Below are 20572 nucleotides of genomic sequence, written 5' to 3' on the forward strand. Positions count from 1 at the left end.
CCCTGAGCCTTCAGGGAGTTCAGACTGCTCCCCAGCCTAGAAGGCTGGCATCTGTTGTTATAATCGTCCAATCTGGTCTGTGAAAGGTCATTCATTCGGACAGATGAACCCGTGACAACCACCAGAGAAGAGAATCTCTGGTCTCCTGGTCCAGATTTAGCAAAGGGGACAGATCTGAGTAATCCCCGTTCCACTGACTTAGCATGCATAGTTGCAGCAGTCTGAGATGTAGGCGCGCAAATGGCACTATGTCCATTGCCGCGACCATCAAGCCGATTACTTCCATACACTGAGCTACTGATGGGCTTGGAATGGAGTGAAGGGCACGGCAAGCATTGAGAATCTTTGATAACCTGGACTCCGTCAGGTAAATCTTCATCTCTACAGAATCTATAAGAGTCCCTAGAAAAGGAACCCTTGTGAGCGGTAACAGAGAACTCTTTTCCACGTTCACTTTCCACCCATGCAACCTCAGAAATGCTAGAACTATCTCTGTATGAGACTTTGCATTTTGAAAACTTGACGCTTGAATCAGAATGTCGTCTAGGTACGGAGCCACCGCTATGCCTCGTGGTCTTAGTGCCGCCAGAAGTGAGCCCAGAACCTTTGTAAAATTTCTCGGGGCCGTAGCTAACCCGAAGGGAAAAGCTACAAACTGGTAATGCCTGTCTAGAAAGGCAAATCTTAGGTACCGATAATGATCTTTGTGAATCGGTATGTGAAGGTAGGCATCCTTTAAGTCCACTGTGGTCATATATTGACCCTCTTGGATCATGGGTAGGATGGTCCGAATGGTTTCCATTTTGAACGATGGAACCCTTAGGAATTTGTTTAAGATTTTTAAGTCTAAGATTGGTCTGAAGGTTCCCTCTTTTTTTGGGAACCACAAATAGATTTGAGTAAAACCCTTGTCCTCGTTCCGTTCGCGGAACTGGGTGGATCACTCCCATCACTAAGAGGTCTTGTACACATTGTAGAAATGCCTCTTTCTTTACTAGGTTTGTTGATAACCTTGACAGATGAAACCTCCCTTGTGGAGGAGAAGTTTTGAAATCCAGAAGGTATCCCTGAGATTTAATCTCCAACGTCCAGGGATCCTGTACATCTCTTGCCCAGGCCTGGGCGAAGAGAGAAAGTCTGCCCCCCACTAGATCCGTCTCCGGAGAGGGGGCCCTGTCTTCATGCTGTCTTAGGGGCGGAAGTAGGCTTTCTGGCCTGCTTGCCCTTGTTCCATGACTGGTTTCCTTTCCAACCCTGTCTGTAACGAGCAGTAGTTCCTTCCTGTTTTGGAGCGGAGGAAGTGGATGCTGCTCCTGCCTTGAAGTTACGAAAGGCACGAAAATTAGACTGTTTGGCCATTGATTTGGCCCTGTCCTGAGGAAGGGTGTGGCCCTTACCTCCCGTAATGTCGCAATAATTTCCTTCAAGCCGGGCCCGAATAAGGTCTGCCCTTTGAAAGGAATGTTAAGTAGTTTAGACTTAGAAGTTACATCTGCCGACCAGGATTTAAGCCATAGCGCCCTGCGCGCCTGTATGGCGAATCCGGAATTTTTAGCCGTAAATTTGGTTAAATGCACTACGGCATCCGAAACAAACGCATTAGCCAGTTTAAGCATTCTAACTTTGCTCAAAGTCTCATCCAATGGTGCTGTGCGAATCGCCTATTCCAGAGACTCAAACCAGAATGCCGCTGCAGCCGTGACAGGCGCAATGCATGCAAGAGGCTGCAATATAAAACCTTGTTGAACAAACATTTTCTTAAGGTAACCCTCTAATTTTTTATCCATTGGATCTGAGAAAGCACAGCTATCCTCCACCGGGATAGTGGTACGCTTGGCCAAAGTAGAAACTGCTCCCTCTACCTTAGGGACCGTCTGCCATAAGTCTCGTGTGGTGGCGTCTATAGGGAACATTTTTTCTAAATATCGGAGGAGGGGAAAAGGGCACACCGGGTCTATCCCACTCCTTACTAATAATTTCTGTAAGCCTTTTTGGTATAGGAAAAACGTCAGTACACACCGGTACCCGCATAGTATCTATCCAACCTACATAATTTCTCTGGGATTGCCACCGTGTCGCAATCATTCAGAGCCGCTAACACCTCCCCTAGTAACACGCGGAGGTTCTCAAGCTTAAATTTAAAATTTGAAATTTCTGAATCCGGTCTCCCCGGATCAGAACCGTCACCGACAGAATGAAGCTCACCGTCCTCATGTTCTGCAAATTGTGACGCAGTATCAGACATGGCTCTCATGTCGTCAGCGCGCTCTGTCCTTAACCCAGAGCTATCGCGCTTGCCTCTTAATTCAGGCATATTGTATAATACTTCTTTCATAACATTAGCCATATCATGTAAAGTGATTTGTAAGGGCCTTGATGTACTTGGCGTCTCAATCTTACGCACCTCCCGAGCGGGAGACGCAGGTACTGACACGTGAGGAGAGTTAGACGGCATAACTTCCCCCTCGTTGTCAGGTGATAATTTATTTATCGGTACAGATTGACTTTTATTCAAAGTAATATCAATACAATTGGTACACATATTTCTATTGGGCTCCACATCGGCTTTTGAACATAATGAACAAGCAGATTCCTCTGTATCAGACATGTTTAAACAGACTAGCAATGAAGCTAGCAAGCTTGGAAATCACTTTCAATAAGTTTACAAGCAATATAAAAAACGCTGCAGCGCTTTTAAAAAACACAGTTGAATAACAAAGAAAACTAATTCAGTTATAGTCAACAATTCTTAACGAGAAATATATTAAGTAGCAGAGGATTGCACCCATTAGCAAAAGGATGATTAACCCCTCAATACCCAAAAAACGGATATCAAATTAAGATTTAACGCTTTTATCACAGTCAAACACACTGTCACAGATCTGCTGTGACTGATTACCTCCCTCAAAAAACGAATTTTGAAGACCCCTGAGCTCTCTAGAGACGTCCTGGATCAAGGAGGAAGAAAACAGGAAGACTGTGCTAGAATTTTAACTGCGCAACAAGGCGCTAAAACAAGGTCCCTCCCACTCATATTACAACAGTGGGAGACCTGATATAACGGTTTCTATGCAGAAAATACGTTAGCCATGTGGAAAAAAATCATGCCCAAAAAGATTTATCACCAAAGTACCTCACAAAACGAATAACATGCCAGTAAACGTTTTAAAAACAACATTTTGAATGTCATGCAAAGTTATCACTAAGCCTGCTACCAGTCGCTTCCACTGCAGATAAGGCTTAAACATTATTTCAGTATTAACAGTATTTTCTCAGTCAAATTCTAGTCCCTAGAAAATAACTTCAACTGCGCATACATTTATCAGCCTGATACCAGTCGCTACTACTGCATTTAAGGCTGTACTTACATCATATGGGTAACAGCAGTATTTTCTTAGTCAATTCCATTCCCAGAAAATAATGTACTGCACATACCTCATTTGCGGGGGACCCCGCATGCTATTCCCCTCTTTCTGAAGTTACCCTACTCCTCAGAATGTCGAGAACAGCCAGCGGATCTTAGTTACGCCTGCTAAGATCATAGAAAACGCAGGCAGTTTCTTCTTCCAAATACTGCCTGAGATAGAAAAACAGCACACTCCGGTGCCATTTAAAATAACAAACTTTTGATTGAAGAATAATTAAGTAAAAACTCCAGCTCCTCTCGCGACCTCCTTCTTTGTTGAGGGTTGCAAGAGAATGACTGGATATGACATGTGAGGGGAGGAGCTATATAGCAGCTCTGCTTGGGTGATCCTCTTGCAACTTCCTGTTGGGAAGGAGAATATATCCCATAAGTAATGGATGACCCGTGGACTGAACACACTCTACAAGAGAAATAAAACTAACACTAAAAAATCCTAAACTACCCATTGCCCCTTAAGGGGCATTTTGTAATCGGGCATGGGTGTTAGTTACTATTTTAAGGGGGTTACAGTGCTCACAATACTCAGCGCAAGTCATGCTGCGCCTGCCTTTGTGTGGCAAGGTAAAAATGGATTAAAATTTCTCCATTTTCGCAGAGTAAGTCCTTGCGCTGAATATGTGTTCCCGATTTGCGACGTGGTTCTATTTTAAAAATGTGCGGGCGACGGGTGAAATATACGCACCACATTTATATGTGGCGCTGTATATGTGACACCAAAAACACGTAAAAAACATGCGTCGCCGGCTTTTGCGGGTGAGGGCCGCATATGTAATCTTGCCCCAATGTGTCCTGTTCTGCAGTATTTGCATCTATAAAAGATAGACATAAAAGCACTATTCAAAATCAAGAAGTGGCAAATACAATTAAAATGCATGCATCCACTATTCAAAATCCCGCCTTATAAGAGAGGTAACACATGTATGTTATAATGTACAAAACACTTGCACAAACATATTAATTATTGCAGGTAACAATACAGGCCTACAAGTTCTCACACCCCAGGCAGCCATTAATAAGGACAAACACATTTCATTTCACTCACTGATCGTATTTCGGGTTCCTAAGTTTTACCACAGCCTTATTTTAATAGAATGGAAGATAAACAAGGGGCGCCAACATAGTGTGAATCGTTTAAAACAACAAATATAAAAGTGATGTGCAAAAAACTACTCACAAGGAAAGTGGCACCTTAAATGAATAAGGTGCAATAAAGCAAGCTGACATTCAAATTTCAGCAGTCAGTACGCTGGAGGTCTCACCCAGAGGACCTGTGGAATCCAGATAGGCGTCTAGAAAGTAGCACCCAACGTTTTTTAGGGCCAATGGCCGGACCAGGTGAGCTGCAAGCTGATAGGTGCTCTCCTGCTGCACTCCACGCCACCGAGACTTTTCTCCAAAACTGACAGTGTCAGTGTATGAAAGGTTCCGTGGTAAAAGTCCTGTTTCAAAAACAAGTGGATCGTGGAAAGAAGCAAAAATACCGGGTCCTGGTATAAAACAAACAGTATTTATTTTGCAACGCGTTTCTCAGTCTATTCCAGACCGTTTCATCAGGCATGATGCCTGATACTACTATTTTTTATCATTTGCCTCCGGAGTTTGGAAGGACATTAGCTGCTGCACTGAATGCAAGTGCCTAAATCCCTGGTCTTACCATGTGAGTGTATGATTCTGTTACATTTAAACGCTACAGCATTTTCTTCTCTTTCTGTCCAGGCACCATCAGAGGATTTGAAGTAGATGTTAAACCTAAAGCATCTGGGCCCCACTGTTATCTTCCAGACTTTTCTAAAGTCTTTATTAATTGCACTTAATCATTATATAGTTTTTACATTATAATTTCCAACAATGGCTATGTAATATTGCTGAGTGAAATTTCACATTCTTATTAGATCTATAGCCTTAAAAAATGAATTAATAACCTTGGAATGACCAAATATCATTATTAACCATTATAGTTATGTATGAGTTTTGCAGACACTTATTCCTTACAGGCCCTGCTATTTGGAAAAATAACAGTTAACTAGCTGCCTATAAGCTAAGGCTGGGAATTCTTATTTTCTCTATGTATTGTCTTGAAATAATTGCGTCTATCTGTAGTGCTGGTAAACTTACTACAGCCATATAATTCCAATTTATTTTGCTTGTCAAAGAGATAAGCAGTTACAACTGGCTCACAATTATGCCCACACAGTCCAATCTTAATGAAAAGGTTAAAATATGCATTTGTATTAACACAAAAAAGAATATCCACAGCAGTCAAAATCAGCAGCGCTCGAAAGCAGAAAGATATAACCACATGGAAAAATTGTTCTTAATGTTTTTCTCCATCCAATAAAGCCAATTATGTATTTGATCTTGGTTTGGTTCTCATATGAAACAATACAGCATCATGATTGTCTACTGGGGAACTGCATAAGCAGTTAGTGGCTTGTTTTTTTTTTTGTTTTTGTTTTTTTTTTGTTTTTTGTTTTTGTTTTTTTTTGTTGTTTTTTTTTGGGGGGGGGGGAGTGTTTGAACAGAAATATGCAGTATATCAATCAACTTCAATTCAAACTCACCATAAGTCCATTCAAAATAGTAACATTTGAATGCATAGATTAGATTAATTAGTTTCTACAGTATTATTCAATCTTCATATTACCTAAATATTGAGGGTTTAAATGTACCATAAGTATCAAAAATCTACATAGTAATGAAAATAAATAAAATCATTGTGTAAAGTTTTGATGGAAAACTGAAAGGGTGATGTTTTATTCTTTTTTAACTGCTGTTACAAGCATGGTATATGTTTTGCTTCCGCACACACAAGGGAATCAGCTGTGTACAGAATCCCCATAATCCAACAATTTTAGTTCACATTAGCCTCATAAATTTGTGAACTGTACATTTGGGACTCTTGTAGGGGGTATTCACCCACCCTACACAGCCAGGAATCATTGATTCATAATTCAATTTTTTTGAGAAAATAACAGATGGTAAACCCTTATGACCTAATCCTCAAAATAAGCTGCCCTTTCCTTAAAGGGACAGTTTATTTCAAAATTTTATTGTTTAAAAATAATAGATAATCCCTTTATTACCGATTCCCTAGTCTTGCAACGGCCAATATGGTTATATTAATATACTTTTCATCTCTGTAATTACATTGTATCTTAAGTCTCTTTTGAAAGCCCCCTGATCACATGGCTATTTACTATCTATTGACAATGCTATCTATTTGGTCCACATGGATTAGCAGTCTCTTGTTGTAAAAAGCTAATTAAAAAAAGCATGTGAGAAGAGGTTTGTAGTGGCTTAGAAACAGGCACACAATTTAGAGGTTTAAATGTTATAAAGTATATTAATAAAAACAATGTTGGTTCTGCAAAGCTGAGGAATGGGGTAGTAAAGGCATTATCTATCTTTTTAAACATTAACAATTTTGAAGTTGACTGTCCCTTTAAATAGTTACACCCCTGATGAAATGCAATTACCCAATTCGTTCTTGCTCCATCTCTTCCATCTTGGATGCTCGAGCAATCACTCTGTTGATAATTTCTTTTTCCTCATCTGTTAGATCTTCATGTTTTCTTTGGATGTCACTTTGTACAGGACCATCCAGCATCATGCCTGGAAATACAAGGAGAACAATTAACACACAGAAAATTATATTATGAAAGCAACAGAACAAATATAATGATTTCTGTAAACATCTTTTTATGCTTAATTACACCTTTGATTGATAATGATACAAAAGATGGTTCACAAACTATTTTTTCGATAACTTGGAGGGAATCACCAAACACAAACGTCACTAAATACTAGAAAATAAGTTCAGAGCAATTTCAAACCAACAAGTAATTAAATATATTTGTAGTCACAGCTAAGAATAAATATGTTCTTACAACCATAGTTAATTATTATAGATATTTTTTTCTTTGTTATGATATATTCAGCATTTGAATTGCTCAGCTTCAAAAAAAATCTCAGACTGTGCTTTACAACTAAGATTAATATTTATTATATATTATTATTATGATTTTTTTTGAGTGAAGATTGAGGGACCATTCTTGTGGGCTTGATGAAGGAACAAGATTTACAGTTGCAATTAATTACTGCATTCATGGTTATAGTAATATAATGTATGGACCTTCTGAGCATACCCGTTTCATGCTATTTCAAAAGTTGAGACAAAATCTTTATAGGTGTGTGTGGCTCAAGTACTATCCCCCTTCCATAAGCTTTAGTATAAACCTATTTCCAAGCTAGGACCTACTAGAAAAAGAAAGAATAAGAATTTCAGTGACTGGCCTAGTCTATACACACACAATGTTAGTATCAGCACTGGCCTTCAATTATCACAGATATATATATATAATTGGTTTTAGTGAGTTAGTATCATAGCATTCTATTTAGCGTGGAGAAAAAAAATGATGTAATAATTTCCAAGTCCTCTCCTAAAAATCAGTTCATGTAACATAGTGATCACAGAAAATTGGAAATTCATTTTAAAACATCTCAAGCATGATTTTTTTTTCTCCTTTGATTGAAATGAAAAGAAAAAAAAAAAACAGATTGACCTGCAGTATTATCTTGCTCTTATCATCTATTATTTCCACTCCCTGAATAAGATCTTCTAGCATGAAAATGGCTGTTGACATTTGAAATGGGAAATTTTGATGATTCTGTTTGATCAAGGCATTACTTGTGTCAAGCTTTTTGTTTCTTGTCCCCTCACTCAAACAGATTCAGTGTGTCATCTGATTTTGCATCATATATCAACACACATGGCTTTTTGTAGCATTGTTATAAATTACTGCATATAGCTACAGTGTGAAATTCTAGGCAGTCTAAAAAAAAATAGTGGAATTAAAACCAGAATATATTAAGTAACCGTTGGATATGAGAAAAATAAAATATGTTTGCCATTGATTACATTCTTACTAACACAAATTTATGCTTTGTAATTACTAATTTTAAGCAACTTAAACCCAGTTCTTCCCCAAAGTCTTGGTTGTTCAAAACATCTCACCAATGTATTAGAAGATAATGCTGCAGGGACAAGTATGGAAGTGGGGGGGGGGGGGAGTCTCACAGCATGTATAGATTTTAACTGCTACAGTACCGTCATGTAGCCACTAATAATTACAGGCCTGTGGTCCCCCTTCCATCGTTTGAATTCACACCTATAAACTTGTAAAGGAAATTGGGTGTCATTGCCATCAATAGGGAGGACTTCATGATTTTTATTAGGAAAAACTCTTTCAATACGAGAATGGTATAAAAAATCAAGTTAAAAACATGAAAAACAAATACACAAATATAAAAAAACAGGATATTATGTGATTGTTCAAGTGGGTTTACAAGGGATTTTCACAGACTTTCAAGGGAGCAAAAAACAATTAGAGCCCCCCCACAAAAAAAAGCAAAAACATGATAGCTAATTAAAAGTGACATTAAACACAAAAAGACTAGATATATAATTTTAGGATTAGAAATTAATTTATAGTTTTGTTTTTTAATTGAAAGTAATGGGTACCCCAGTGTTGAACCAAGGTTTTACATATCTAATATCTTCTGCTTAAGACAATTAGAAACTGATCTAATAAGAGTCTCTAAAGTGTGCAAACAATGGCTATGTGGAATATAAGGGGATGCTTATGAGATTGGTACTTTATTAGTTGTTTAAGTCACTTCAACACAGGAAATGAGATAAGAAGAATGATCTTTTAAATCTAGGATTATAAAGTTGTGCCCATTACTCTATAGAAACTCAAAGATATCGGAGATCTTACAGTTATTTTATAGTTATATTATAGTAAAATTGGACAAAATAAATAATAATTATATTGTATATTATATATGTTTGACTGTAAGTTTTTTTATACCAATAAAATAATGTTTAGATCATTTAGAACTCAGTGTATAGGCCCAGCACTCGTTACCCAGGCAAGTAGATGCACGCTGTAGGGATCCTGCAATAGTCCACAATATTAATCCAAAGAGAGCAGAAGACAGCAGCACCTTCTTAATGCAAAAAAGATTTCTTCTATTGATGAGACATCATAGCAGAAAAAAATAGGAAACAATGTTTCGGTCACAAACTCACCTTAGTCATGTTCTCTAAAGTTGTGCCCATTACTCTATAGAAACTCAAAGATATCGGAGATCTTACAGTTATTTTATAGTTATATTATAGTAAAAGTGGACAAAATAAATAATAATTATATTGTATATTATATATGTTTGACTGTAAGTTTTTTAATACCAATAAATAATGTTTAGATCATTTAGACAAATTTAATAATTTATATGTTTAAGTCTCCAAAAACGTCACTGCAGTCACACTCCCTAACCTTTAGAAAAAGTTCTATTACATTTGTTTGCATGGCATTAACTATCCACATCTCCATTACTTTCTCCCCACCCACTATCAGTATCTGTATGTTTATACCAAGGCTCCTTCTAGGTCCTCTGCTCTTTTTAGTCTATGCATCTTCACTTGGGAAACTCATTGGCTTGTTTGGGTTTGAATACCACCTCTAGGCAGATTACACCAAATCCTATACAACTCTATACTTCATCCTTCTAAATCATGTCACACTCTCAATAACTTTCTATTCCTGAATGTTCTCCAACCATATCAAAATCAACTTTTACTGATTCCTACTTCTATCAGCACTCCAACACACTTGAGAAATCAGCTAGAAAACCTTAACACTACATATTCCTTTGAGTTTTATTTGATCCTGCCCACTCCTTTACTCTTTACATCCAATCTCTCATTACATTATTCCTCTTCATCTGTAGACCATTGCCAGAATTTGCCTATTTCAAACTCAAGACTCAACTAATAATTTGGTCCACTTAATCATAATTTAAGATCTTTAATACACACAATTGGCTTACTACACAATAAGATTGCACTGGCAACACCCCACCTCATGAAAATGCATATAATACTTTTTTATTTCTTTCTGGATTTTGTTGCTGAGTTGCTAATAACGATACAGCAAAATGCAGGTGTTGCAATGAATTAGTCATTGTATCTCCAGGAAATATACAGTATTTTGTTATATGTGTAGTACTTCTATGTATGAAAAGAAATTGCTTATAGGCTCTGGATAACAGAAGTAACAATATCTAGACCACTTTACTGCAATATTGCATTAACATTATAGCCAAATGTAAACAGATAGAGAATGACACTGGTCATTAACACAGTCCTTCATACAATACAATACTTCTCAGTACAAATACTGCAGCAAACAATACCCTTTTAGAAGTGTCCTAATTATCCAGTGCCTCTTAATCTAGCAACAGCGCTACCCTAGCAACACACTATAAATGCAAATGGTAAGTATTAAGGGCTAGATTACAAGTGGAGTGCAAAAACATAAATTATGTTTACCGGATAATTTCCTTTCCTTCTGTATGAGGAGAGTCCATGGCTTCATTCCTTATTTGTGGAAAATACAGAACCTGGTCACCAGGGGGAGGCAAAGACACCCCAGCCAAAGGCTTAAATACCTCCACTACTTCCCTCATATCCCAGTCATTCTGCCAAAGGAACAAGGAACAGCAGAAGAAATATCAGGGTATAAATGGTGCCAGAAGGACAAAATCAAATTTAGGTCCACCCTTTGGAGAATAAGGGTGGGGGCTGTGGACTCTCCTCATACAGAAGGAAAGGAAATAATCTGGTAAGCATAATTTATATTTTCCTTCTTAATATGAAGAGAGTCTATGGCTTCATTCCTTACATATAGCCAAGCTCTAGGGGACACTTAATGAAATAAGAGGGTAAAAAGAGAGGCGGATCCTATAATCCTTAATCCTTTGAGGAGGCTTGTGTCCCGCTGTCTCATAAGCTAAGTGAACAAGGAAGTGGACAAGGCTTTCTGACCCTTACGCTTCCCAGAATAGACAACAAACAAAGAAGTCTGTCTAAACTTCTTCTTAGCCTGAAGCTAGAACATCAAGGCCCGAACCACAACCAAATTATGACGTAACCGCTCCTTCAAAGAAGAAGGATTAGGACACAAGGAAGGAACCATAATCTCCTGATTGATGTTGCGATCTGAAACAACCTTAGGAAGAAAACCTAACCCTGTACAAAACAGCCTTATCAGCATGGAATACTAGGTAAGGGGGCTCACAAAAAAAGGCAGCCATCTCAGATACTCTGCGTGCCGAAACAATAGCCAGTAGAAAAAGAACCTTCTAAGATAGTAATTTAATGTCAACTACATGCATAGGGTCAAATGGAGCCTTCTGCAAAACTTTAAGAACAAGATTTAAACTCCAAGGAGGAGCACTAGATCTAAACACAGGCCTGATCCTAGACAGAGCCTGAACAAAAGACTTGACATCTGGAAGCTCAGCAAGCCTCTTGTGCAGTAAGACAGATAGGGCCAAAATCTGTCCCTTAAGGGAGCTAGCAGAAAGGCCCTTCTCCAGACCATTCTGGAGAAAGGAAAGAATCCTAGAAACCCTGACCTTATGCCAGGGAAATCCCTGTTCTTCACACCGGAATAAGTAGGTTCTCCACACCTTATGATACACGCGATGAGTCACCGGCTTACGAGCTTGAATGAGGGTATCAATAACACTCTCAGAGAAACTTCTCTTGGCGTGGACCAAGCGTTCAATCTCCATGTAGTCAGCCTCAGAGAATCTAGATTTTGATGAACAAAAGGAACTTGCTCCAGCAGATCTCCGCAACAAGGTAACTTCCATGGAGGAGATGAGAACATCCCCACCAGGTCTGCAAACCACATCCTTCGCGGCCACGATAGAGCAATAAGAATCACTGATGCTTGCTCCTGCTTGATGTGGGCCACTACATGAGAGAGAAGTGGTAAAGGCAGAAAAATGTAAATCAGATTGAACTTCCAAGGCACTGCTAATGCATCTATTAACTCCGCCTGAGAATTCCTGGACCGTGACCCATATCTTGGAAGCTTGGAAATGAGTCGGGACACCATGAGATCTATCTCCTGGGTCCCTCATCTGTTGCAGATCTCCACAAACACCTCGGGATGGAGAGACCATTCCCCCGGATGAAAAGATTGTCTGCTGAGGAAATCCGCTTCCCAGTTGTCCACACCCGGAATGTGGATTGCTGATAGTGAGCAGTTGTGGGCCTCTGCCCATTCCAGAATCTGAGATACTTCCCTCATTGCTAGGGAGCTCCTCGTTCCCCCCTGATGGTTGATGTAAGCCAGCGAGGTAATGTTGTCTGATTGGAATCCGATAAACAGGGACGAAGCCAGAAGAGGCCAATCCTTCAGAGCATTGAAGATCGCTCGAAGTTCCGAAATGTTTATTGGGAGGAGGGATTCCTCTCAGGTCCACATGCCCTGAGCCTTCCTGACACCTCAAACAGCTCCCCATTCTGTGAAACTTACGTCTGTAGTCACAATCTCCCAGGATGGTCTCTTGAAGGATGTCCCTTGGGACAGGTGATCTGGACAGAGCCAACAAGAGAGCGATTCCTTCGACCGGTTGTCCAGAGAGATCTGTTGAGACAGATCTGAATGTTCGCCACAGCTGTGGTCTGAGATGGAATCTGGCAAAAGGAATGATGTCCATGCAGGACACCATGAGGCCAATGACCTCCATACACCAAGTCACAGAGGGCCTTAAGGAGGTCCAGAGGGCAAGACAATTGGAAGTTAGCAACGTCTCTGGTCTGTAAGAGATATCCTCATGGATATAGAGTCTATTCTAGAACCCAGGAATTCCACCCTGGTACTGGGAACAAGATAACTTTTTCTAAGTTTATCTTCCATCCATGAGATCAAAGAAGAGATAGAAGGGCTTTCGAATGGTCTTCTGCCAGACGACAGGATGGTACCTGTACTGCTATACCTATGTTTCTGGCTACCTTGAGCAGAGCCCCCAGAACCTTTGTAAAGAGTCTTGGAGCAGTAGCCAGACCAAACGGCAGTGCAATAAACTGGAAGCGCTGGTCCAATAATGCAAATCTTAGGAATTTGAAGTGTTCTTTGTGTATTGGAACGTGAAGGTAAGTATCCTTCAGGTCTATCGTGGTCATGAACTGTCCTTCCTGAACTAAACTAATGAAATAATGGACCTTATTGTCTACATCTTGAATGAGGGGACAGATAGGAATTTGTTTAAACACTTTAGGTCCACAATTGGGCAAAAAGTTCCCTCCTTCTTTGGGACCACAAAAAGGTTTGAGTAGTATCCCAGACCTCTTTCTGCTAGAGGTACCAGTACAATGACTTCCAGGGAGGAGAGGTCCCTCATGCACCCTAGAAAGGCTTCTTGCTTTTCTGGCCCTAAAACAGGTTTGCCAAGATGAATCTGCCCCTGGGTGGATGAGACTTGAAACCTAGCCTGTATCCCTGAGCAATGACCTCCAGGACCCACGGGTCTTGCATGTCCCCAAACCAAGCTTCCAAAAAGAGTGACAGTCTGCACCCTACAAGATTCAGAGCCGGATCGGGGGCCGCCCCTTCATGCTGACTTTAACTTGACGGGATTTTTGTTCTGCTTGGATTTATTCCAGGGCTGAGTCAGTTTCCAAGTTCCCTTGGACTGCTCAGGCTTTGTGGAGGGCTGCTGATGTTGGGATTTATCTGAACGAAAGGAATGAAAATTAGGGCACCCTCCACCTCTATCAACTCAGATAAGGAGTCACACCAGTAGGAAGCTGCTCCAGCAACCGCAGCAACAGTCGCTGACGGTTGAAACAAATATCCCGTATGCTGAAACATCTTTCTTAACAGAGTGTCTAACTTCTTATCCATGGGCTCCTTAAAGGACTAACTATCGTCAAGCGGGATAGTAGTGCGCTTAGCAAGCATGGAGATAGCACCATCCACCTTAGGGATTGAACCCCACAACTCCAATTGAGAGTCCAGAACCGGAAATAATTTCTTAAAGGAAGAAGGGGAAAATGAAGAACCAAGTCTTACCCATTCATTCTTAATAATGTTCGCCCTCTTTACGGGAACCGGGAATGTACAACCCTCTCCTCGTAGACATTATCTAATTTAGGAATACTAGGTTCCTGAGTTAATTTAGGTTCTGGAACCTTTAAAGTAGCCAAAACTTCCTTTAGCAGAAAGTAAGGAATGAAGTTGTGGACTCTCCTCATATTAAGAAGTAAATATCGCTATCGCTAGGGCAATATTAACACTCCACTTAGTAATACCAGTGCACGCAAATGTGCACTGGTATTACAAGTTAGGTGCAATGCGAATGTGACCTCTTGTAATGGCTGGTTATTTATCACCTGCCTGTAAACTGGCAAATTTTCCCTTTTACGGGCGCACAATAAATTAGCGCTCCACTTGTAATCTAGTCCTAAATACATTATGACTATAGATTAAAACCACCACTAGAGGTGTGATCATTTTTTGTAAAATGTCTTGAATGTAATTTATTATATATTATGCCTCTGAGTTGATATTTTTATTTCACTAGGACATAGTGAGTATTTCTCAATACACTAGCTAAACCTCAAGCCAACTACAAGCCATACAAATGGAGGCACCACACAAGGGTTTGGTGACTGAAAGATTTGTGTAGCAGTTCCATTTCTATATCTTTATCAAAACAGGCTCACACATCAAACTGTATACAGGTAGCCCTCAGTTTACACCGGGGTTAGGTTCCAGAAGGAATGGTTGTAAATCAAAACCGTTGTAAATTGAAACCCAGTTTAAAATGTAAGTCATTGGGAAGTGAGGGAGTTAGGTTCCAGGCCCCTCTCAAAATTGTCATAAGTAACACCTAATACATTATTTTTAAAGCTTTGAAATGAAGACTTTAAATGATAAACAGCATTATAAACCTAATAAAATAATCACACAACACAGACTTCACTTGCATTTTTCTGCAAACAGTTCTTTCTATGCATTCCAATTTGGACTGATTTATAGACAGGAAGATCTTGTTCCTTTGAGATCTGCTCGATAGCTCAGGTCTGGTTAAACTGATTAATTTCAGCTTGCTTGGTTTTGCTGCAACACAAGCGTACAGCTCCACCTACTGGCTATTTTAATAAATGCACTGCTTCTCAATGCTTTTCAATAGCAGTCACATGACTGGAAAAAAAGGTTGTTATTCTGAAACGGTGTAAATTGAACAGTTGTAAAACGAGGGCCACATGTAATCTGGTTATGGCTGGGTTTTTTTTACCAGTTTCAGTGACTTGTCACTACAGGGCTGTGTGGCCTGATGTGAATAGTATGTAACCACATAATGTAGAAACAGAATTACTATTAAGTAGCAACCCTATCTCTAATGTTCAAAATGCAAACAAATAATTCTAGATAATTTCCATACTCCTATGATTAAAATTCCTGATATAATATGATCACCTAGTTAGAGGGTAGAGCTTACATCACATGACTTTGTTTTATATTCCATGTCACTTCATTTGCTTATCATATAATGCATATACAGACAACACAGTCATGATGTTCAGTAAATTAATGCTTCAATGGTCATGTGCTCTTTTTAACACTGTGGTTTACATCAAAAAGCTGCTTTAGTTTAAATAAAACTATAACTGGCCTTCTGTGCAGCAAGTGGTTAAGAATGCTACATTGGTGAATATAATTGAGAGTAACAGAAGCAGCCTTGGGAGGTTTGGAAATTATATGCCACAGGAACAGCGCATTCAGAAACATCCATCCCTTCCAGATACATGTGTGTAATTGGATTTGAAGCAAAAGTAGAATGTATTACTTAGTTCTGCCTAATCATATACATGCATATATAGTTTTGTATATGTATTTATACAGATTTAAATATGATAACTGTAAAATTAAACAAAAGGATATGAAAATGTTACTTACACTTGTCATAACTTACATATGCATTCACATACGTAAGAGAGACATTATTAATATTACTATTATTAGCCACCGGGTTTTTGTTTAATGTGGATGGCTTATAGTATAGTTTGTTTTTCTGTAGCTCTGCAAAAACTCCTTGAAAAGACTGTTACTTATGGTTTTTCTGGTATTCAAACAATTTAAATGTATGAAAAGCACATATAACATTGAGTAGTATTTAGGCAACGGAAATTGCAGCTTTAAAGGGCCATAATACCCAAATGTTTAAACACTTGAAAGTGATGCAGTATAGCTGTAAAAAGCTGAATAGAAAATATCACCTGAACATCTCTATGTAAAAAAGAAATATATTTTACCTCAAAAGTTCCTCAGTAGCCACATCCCATTGTAAAGAATTTCTAAGCAGCATATTAGTATGTCTGTCCCGGGACAGCTGAAAGGATGTGCCTCGTGCACTCTCATGTTATTTCCCTATTCAGTGTAACAATAAAATCTCATGAGAGTTACGTCAAATCTCATGAGATCACAGTAAAAGAGTTCATGACCTCAGCACTGCTGATGCTGATTGGCTTCAGTTCATTTCTTCATTATCATTATTTTTTTTTACCTGCAGCTGGGAGCAGCTGAGTATAACTTTTTACACAGAACTTGCTCTGCCAAGCTGAGGAGATTTTTAAATAGAGATGCTCAGGTGATATTTTCCTGTCAGCTTTTATACTGCATCAGTTTCAAGTGATTTAGCATATGAGTATTATGTCCCTTTAACAATCAACATCACTAGTCACATGACCCAGCTGTGCAACTAGCAATAATTGGTTCAGCAGCAGTTTCCATTTGGAACCTTCAGTTCTTTGCACTTCCCAAGCAGTAGTTTACCTATGTGTTTAATGCCTTTGCGGGGTATAAGCATATGGATTTGCAGGGTAAATAATCATAGCGTGCAATTATTTTCACTATAATGGCCCTTAAGCAAATTGAAACAGCATATTGGAATACCATATAAGAGAAAGACAAAAAATACCTGGACAATATGGGCTAGATTACGAGTGGAGCACAAAATTGCGCTTCCGCAAGCATGATATTTGCGCTCCATTCGTAATACCAGCACACGCAAAATGTCAGTTGGTATTAGAAGTAAAGTGCAATGTGAATGCGACCTCGCGTTCACATTGCATGGAAGCTTTGTGCTAACGAGAGCATGCTTCCATAGGCTCCAATGGCAGCCTCGTTCTTATGCGTACAGACACGACACAGATCCTAGTTCAGCGAAGGGGGTAAGTTACGCAGAAAAGTATAAATATATATGTATATGAATGTATACATATATATATTTATGTGTTTATGTGTACATACACATATTAACACATAAATATATAGGTACCGGTATATAAGTATATATAGCAATCCGTTAACAATCCACATCTACTGGGGTGCTCAGTGTAACAGAATATGTAGATTATGATGTAGAGATAGACACAACACTCACTGGTTTTCCAAAATGTATTAAAACATCACCTTTGATCATTTCAATTAAAATCCATAAACTGCAGACGTTTCGGTGTCCGTACTGACACCTTTTTCAATGGTTGTAATCCAAACAGAAAGAGCGGTGTACATACACATATTAACACATAAATATATATATGTATATAAGCATATACATATATATTAACAGTGAAATCACAGTGACTGCAATATAAAGGCACTTTTCAGTGTCATATTTTTCTAACACCCCACATCCACTCACTTTAACCCCTTATAACTGCTTTGTGCAGTTATTTATGAATAGAAAAAAGATGCTCATAATTTTTATTTTTAAAAAAGGAACACTAAATTTTATTTGGCGGCAATTGGGGCACATTTTTTTAATTAACCAGAGGTCTGACCTCTGGTTAATTTCACCTACCGCAAAGTGCAGCGACAATCTTAGCGGTAGCAGCGGTAGCATTATAGTGAAAGTCAATCCTAGCATTTGTGAAATGCTAGGATTGACCATTGAAACAAATAAATGGCTGTTTTGCTAGAGAGGTGACGTTTCTACCTCTTAGCAAAGAGCCGTGCAGAAAAACCTAGCTCCCAAGGGCGCCCAGCCGGAGTTACAGCAGGACTATTAGCTAAGAGGTAAAAACGTCAACTTTAAAACAAAACAGCGTTCTGCCGTGGGCTGCCTTAGCAGTTCAGAATGGCGAACACTTGAAACAAGTAAAGGAGCTTTCTGCATGAAGTATTTTATACTTCATTAATGAAAGTCCCCTTTTTTGTTTCAATGGTCAATCCTAGCGTTTCACAAATGCTAGGATAGACTTTCACTTTAACCTGCAACTTGTAATGGATGGTTATTTAATGTGCACCCGTGAACAGGCATATTTGCCCATTTACGGGTACACGTTAAATTAACACTCCACTTGTGATCTAGCCCTATATTGGATACCTGCTATGCTAAATGGAGGCTCATAAACTAGGTCTTTACACATATAAAGATACTTTATAAGAATATACCTATATCAAATATGGACAGACAGATCCATCGATCTGTGTGTGTGTGTTTAAATCTGAATTATCTAATAGCTTATAAAGCTAACTAGTGACTTAATTTCTTACATTCTAGAGCTTAGGCAAGTAAAACAGCTTAATCGGCACAAAAAGACAGGATTTCATTTACAATAATCACTAGTTTATGATACTGTTCACAAATCCTATTAGGGATTGAACACATTGTTTTACTGCATATAATACTGACAAATATGGTTATTGTTGCAAATTATCTTTGTTTTCAGCTTTCGGTATCTGAACAAAAACAAACACTGTTGCACAATAGCAACGATCATCAGACCATATTTGTTTATTGTATGTATAATTTTACCTAATTTAATTCCACAATCATCTTCATTCCTCTCCATAATGAATCATAACATTACACTCTACAAGCAAATTACCTACTGCAGTACTGAAAATACAGAGCACTTGCAATTATATTGTTCCAAAGTGTAAAATATGTGCTAAATAGTTTGGAAGGTTCTGATTGAAAAATGAGATCTGTGCATACTAATAAAGATATTTCTTCATGTTAGAGTGGCACCATGTAGAATCAGTAATCACTTATGTGAATATTTTAATTACTTCAACAAAAACGAAATTAAATAAGTTGTGATCGTAATATAGTTTTTAACTATGTATAGTAAAATAGAACAACTTTGCAATATACAGTACTTATTTATTCTGTCCCTTATATCTGTAATTACATTCTGAAAATTGGTGAGCTTTTCACTAGTTCATGTTTGAATTGGAAGTGCAGACTCCATACCTGACACTGCTATATTGTACATAGACATTGTTTCCACACTCTAGTGATTCAATATTTACTATTGCTATTTGGTCTCAGCAGGGAAGATTAGAGAAAAGAAAGCTAGGTTATAACACGCCCACCAAAGTTAGTTCTCGACGATTGCTTATTCAGCGTTGTTTTCCCTAACCATGATCTCATTGCAAATAAGCCTAACCCTACTGACCCATAACCCTAATATCAGTTCCACCAAAACTGCAATTTTCCCACTGCAAATAAACTTAACCATTGTGTTAAGATCCCCCAGAGCACTTAACCTTAACCTAACCATAGTTTAACCCTAAACACAACCTCTCCTACAGCAAATAAACTGCTCTGTTCTGATTCACCAAGTGCATTTAACCCTAACCCACAACCTCTCCTACAGCAAATAAACTGCTCTGTTCTGATCCACCAAGTGCATTTAACCCTAACCCACAACCTCTCCTACAGCAAATAAACTGCTCTGTTCTGATCCACCAAGTGCATTTAACCCTAACCCACAACCTCTCCTACAGCAAATAAACTGCTCTGTTCTGATCCACCAAGTGCATTTAAAGGGATTTGAGACACACAAATTATCTTTTGTGATTCAGACAGAGCATACTATTTTAAAAAAAAGTTTTGAATGTACTTATATAATCAAATTTGCTTTGTTGTCATGACATTCTGTGTTGAAGTGATACCTAGGTAGGCATCTGGAGTACTACATGACAGGAAATAGTGCTGCCATCTAGTGCTCTTGCAAATGTATAAAATTCTTGTAAAACTGCTTCCATATAGTGCTCCAAAGATTGGCCGGCTCCTGGGCTTATCTTCCTGCTTTTCAACCAAAGATACCAAAAGAACAAAGACAAAATGATACTAGAAGTAAAATAGATAGTTGTTTACAATCACATGCTCTATCTGAATCATGAAAGAAAAAAATTGATTTAATTTCCCTTTAACACTAACCCACAACCTTTTCTACAGCAAATAAACTGCTCTGGTTCTGATCCACCA

At 38.6% G+C, this 20572-nt stretch overlaps 1 protein-coding gene across 1 annotated transcript in view; it reads right to left on the reverse strand.

The window, feature by feature from the left end:
- RPH3A (rabphilin 3A) overlaps positions 1-20572 on the reverse strand; it is a 496507-nt gene that overhangs the window by 255571 nt on the left and 220364 nt on the right. The window contains exon 3 of the mRNA XM_053701695.1: positions 6904-7039. Coding sequence (XP_053557670.1) covers positions 6904-7039 — 136 coding nt within the window. The remainder of the gene's footprint in view (positions 1-6903; positions 7040-20572) is intronic.

The sequence above is a fragment of the Bombina bombina genome, chromosome 2, assembly GCF_027579735.1.
Source record: "Bombina bombina isolate aBomBom1 chromosome 2, aBomBom1.pri, whole genome shotgun sequence".
Classification (NCBI taxonomy): Eukaryota; Metazoa; Chordata; class Amphibia; order Anura; family Bombinatoridae; genus Bombina; species Bombina bombina.